At 59.7% G+C, this 4228-nt stretch overlaps 1 protein-coding gene across 4 annotated transcripts in view; it reads right to left on the reverse strand.

Annotated features, from left to right (window-relative positions):
- Positions 1-260: 260 nt before the first annotated feature.
- LOC114486364 (growth factor receptor-bound protein 10-like) overlaps positions 261-4228 on the reverse strand; it is a 96132-nt gene continuing 92164 nt past the window's right edge. Inside the window, exon 7 of one of the 4 annotated variants that reach the window (XM_055085135.1) lies at positions 261-1067. In XM_055085135.1, the coding sequence (XP_054941110.1) occupies positions 878-1067 (190 nt within the window). In that variant the 3' untranslated portion in view covers positions 261-877. The remainder of the gene's footprint in view (positions 1068-4228) is intronic. The other 3 variants (XM_055085136.1, XM_028490283.2, XM_055085137.1) reach the window with 3 other exon arrangements.

The following is a 4228-nucleotide window of genomic DNA, read 5'->3' on the forward strand; positions in this document are numbered from 1 at the left end:
CAGAAAAGGCAACGAGGCTTCTGAAATACACTCACTGAAAAGAAACAACATCAAGGGCCCAGGAAGACCTAGTTTAGTGGCTAAGATCAGAGGAGCCAGATCCTGGTGTTAGGTGCTGCCCAGCTCCACCGCCCACACCGGGACCCCCACCAGCTCCGCCGTCCACACCGGGACCCCCACCAGCTCCGCCGCCCACACCGGGACCCCCACCAGCTCCGCCGCCCACACCGGGACCCCCACCAGCTCCGCCGTCCACACCCTGCACCGTCCACACCGGCCCCCCACCAGCTCCACCGCCCACACCGGGGCCCCCAACCAGCTCCACCGCCCACACCGGGACCCCCACCAGCTCCACCACTCACAGCTGGGCCTCCGTTTCCCAAAAGTACACCAGATGTACCGTCTGTACCGAACTCTCAGGTGAGAAGTAAATGTTATTTATGTAAATAAACATATAAACCACATAGAATATTGTTTTCGTCATCTTTGTTGTTGCTATTATTATTGTTACTGTCAGTGCTATACCCCACTGTGGAACGTCACCGGGTCCCCCTCCCAAGCCTGCAGCCCCCCGGGGCCAGGCCCTGCCAGCCAGGAGGGACGGAACTGCCAGCCCAGCCTTCTGACAAGGCGATGAGTGGCGGTTTGGCCGCGGATGGCCTACCGAAGCTCCGCCTGCGTCCTCCCTGGGGACAATGGGCGCATTACAGGCACCTCACGGTCTCCCCTTAAGGCAGAAGCTGCTGCTTTAAAAGCTGCCGGTAAAGTAAAAAGCCTTGCCAGGCAACAAGCCTGGGAGCAACAGGAGAAGAGCACAGAGCAAAGATCCCACAGCCTCCCTCCCTTCTTCCCAGAGCCACGAGCCAGCTCGTCTGTCCTAACTCCGCACGCGAGCAGCCTGGCGTTCCAACCAGGGGTGGCTCACCTGCTTCGCAGCAGCCGGGCCGGGAGGTAAGGAGCCCGGCGTGAGCGCAGGGGGGCTCCTGGGGCCGCAGAGCTCGGGGAAGGGGTTGGGGATGGCCGGCAGAGACGACGTCCTCAACTGCTGGTCCTCCTGCTGCAGGCGCCTGCAGGAGAGACAACGCCCGTCAAAAGCTGCCGTCCGCTCAGGACCCAGGGGTCCCACGTCTGGGAATCTGCCTGGAAACCCGAGGGAGGGACTCGGATGCACGTTTGGACACCTGTGTCCACACCGCACTGCTCACAGCCGTCAAAAGGTGGGAGCAACCAATGGCCCACTGTCCCAGGAACGAGGACACAATGTGGTGTAAACGTGCAGCCTGCACAGGGAAGGGGATTCTGACACGAGCTACAACACGGACGAGCCGTGAGGACGGCACTGCAACGAGGCACCTGCAGCAGTCACATCCAGAGACAGACACAGGGTGGAGGGCCGGGGTCGGGGACGGGGGGTCACTGTCCAGTGGGGACAGGGTTTCAGATGTGCAAGTCCTGCAGGTATAAGACACAGAGGAAGGAGAGGCGGGCCCTTCCTATAACCGCTGGGCCACGTGCCCAGGAGCTTACTGGACTGTTAACAAACCCCACTCCTCCGTAACAGCCTCCTTCCTGGTGACAGAAGACCCAGGGGACGCAGGAGTCCCTTGTCACACAGAGCAAGAGGGGAGGAGGTGCAGCCATGCTCACCTTCAGGACCTCCCAGCCCCAAAGTACTGCTAACCAGGGACTCACCGGAGAACGTTTTACTTTCTTTTGAATTACCGCACAAGAGGCTGACTTTCTGATATCCTAGCTTCACAGAAGTTCACAAAGCTTCTCTCTTTAGGAGGCAGTTTTGAGCATTTTAAAAGTCCTATTTTTTAGGGCAGTGAAATGACTCCATACAATACTATAAGGCTGGGTCCACATCATCACACATTTGTCCAAACCACAGAATACCCAGCATCACGAGCCAGCCCCAGTGTGCAGCAGGGGCTCTGCGTGTTAACGAGGGTGCTGAGGGTCGTGGTTACAACAAGGGTGCCGCCCCGGTGGGGACGCTGGCGGAGGGGGCGGAGTGTATGCTGAGGGGGATGGGAAGCATGTAGGAAACCTCTGCAGCCGCCTCTCGATTTTGCTATGAACCCCAAACGGCTCTTAAAAATAAAATCTTTTTTTAAAAAAAGGTGCTAATTGAAAGAGGCCAGACACAGAAGGTCACATACTATATGCTTCCATTTGTCAGAAGCATCCAGACCAGATCAATCCACAGCACAGAACACAGATGGATGGTTGCCAAGGGCTGTGGGCGGGGAAAGCAGGGGGGCCCTGCTCAGCGGGTGGGAGGTTCCTCGGGAGATGGGGATACTCGGGAACTAGACAGGGTGAGGGGGGCGCTGCACCGCCCTGGGAGTGTCCTAACCGCCACCCAGCACACACTATGACGTGATTCAGTCTACGCTGTGCAAATTCCATTTCGATACGTTGTTTTAAATACTGAAAAACAAAGTGTTTTTAGCGGTTCACAGTATCACCCAAAGCCAAACCAAGGTATATCAGACAAAGCCGAAGAGGCCCGTGGCCAAAGGGTACCTGCCTCCACAAGAGACACGGGAGGCGGGGTCAGGGGCCGGGAGGAAGGGTGGGGCCGCACTCCTCCACCTGTCCAGGTGCGAACACGCCCCCTTCACTGCAGTCCCTCCTCCTGCTTCACCTGTCACCCCTCTACTGCTCCAGTTTCTGTTCTGCACCTGCTCTCCTCAGACGGGGGACAATACCTGCTCTCCTCAGACGGGGGACAATACCTGCTCTCCTCAGACGGGGGACAATACCTGCTCTCCTCAGACGGGGGACAATACCTGCTCTCCTCAAACGGGGGACAATCTCTGGGAAGCCCTCGGCAGGGCACACCTGCTCCTTGGGCCCCTCACCCGGGTCTGCATCTGGGGTCCCCACTCTCCAGGTATGGGCCAAGTCACCTCCCCCGGCGCCTGTTTCCTTACCCGGGAACTGAGGGCCACCACGCCAGCGCCTAGGAAGGCTGCAGTGACCGTCCCATCAGCTACTGCATGAGGACCCAACAGACTCATACACAGGAGGTGCTCAGCAGACACAGGAAACCCTCAGCAGACCCATTTGCAAAATGGGCCTTCGGGGATCCTACATTGGTTGTCCCATTTTTTAAAACGCACCTGAAGATAAGAAACGATATGAGAACGTGAGAGAATGTCGCTGAAAAGAGGCTGGGCCCGGGACCGGTGTCCGCTCTCCGGAGGGAGGGAGCGAGCCTCCTGCCCTGTGTCCGTCAAACCCTGGGATTCAGTACCCGCAGCCCCTGGGCAGAGGGCCAAGTACAGCCAGGACTCCAGACTCAAGGGTCCTGGCCAACTAACCGGCAGGGAAGCAGGCCTTCGTGCACCCCCGTTCTCTGCCTGGTCCAGCCTCATGCACCGTCACTGCGGCTGCCACTCCATCCTCCCGGGGCCTCCCCGAGGCCACCACGGATGGGTGGCCGACACACTCCAGACCCAGAGAAGCTTGCAGGAGAAAAGAATGTCTCCCCCCAGACTGAACTCACCAGGAGCTCAGAACACAGGGGTGACGCCCTAGGGAGCCAAGTGGTACACACACTGGAGGATGGATGTGACAAAGGGCAGGATGCCGAGAAGCAGTGACCCCAGGCCACCCCGGCCGCTGCACCCCACCTGCAGACGCTCGGTCCCCACCCCCTGAGACAGAGCTGGCGACCTTGGGCAAGAGGGTCATCTGGCTGCAGAAGACATAGGATGTCGGGCTGGAAGGAAGGCTCACAGAAGTTTCCAGAAGCACAGCGAACACTCCATCCCCACAAGGAAAGGAGATTCCCAAGAAGACGCTCCAGCCCGACAGACGTCCCAGCCACCGCACACCACACACCCTCCCCCGCGAAAGCCCAGGGAGGCAGCAGGTGCCAGTCACCCCTCAACCTCCCTCACCTGAAAACCTGCCAGAGCCAACGCGGGCCCGGGGTGGGGACCGCAGAGAGCTCGTCTGCTGGATTTCACAAAGGCCCCCATTCACAACCACTGCCCCGACCTTCCCCACTCCCAGGCAGAGACAGAGCCGAGGTGCCCCCAACACTCTGTCCCCCACCCCCCAAATCCACGAGCTGACAGATCTCATCCACCCCCCATCCCCGGTCAGGACAGTGCCGCTCTAGGCTGGTCCCTGAAACAGCTTCCAAGTCCCCCCCACCCCCGCCCCCAGCCTGCCAGGACTACCCACCGCAACCCCCACCCCCGCCCCGCTC

This window comes from Physeter macrocephalus, chromosome 5 (genome assembly GCF_002837175.3).
Source record: "Physeter macrocephalus isolate SW-GA chromosome 5, ASM283717v5, whole genome shotgun sequence".
In the NCBI taxonomy this organism is placed as follows: Eukaryota; Metazoa; Chordata; class Mammalia; order Artiodactyla; family Physeteridae; genus Physeter; species Physeter macrocephalus.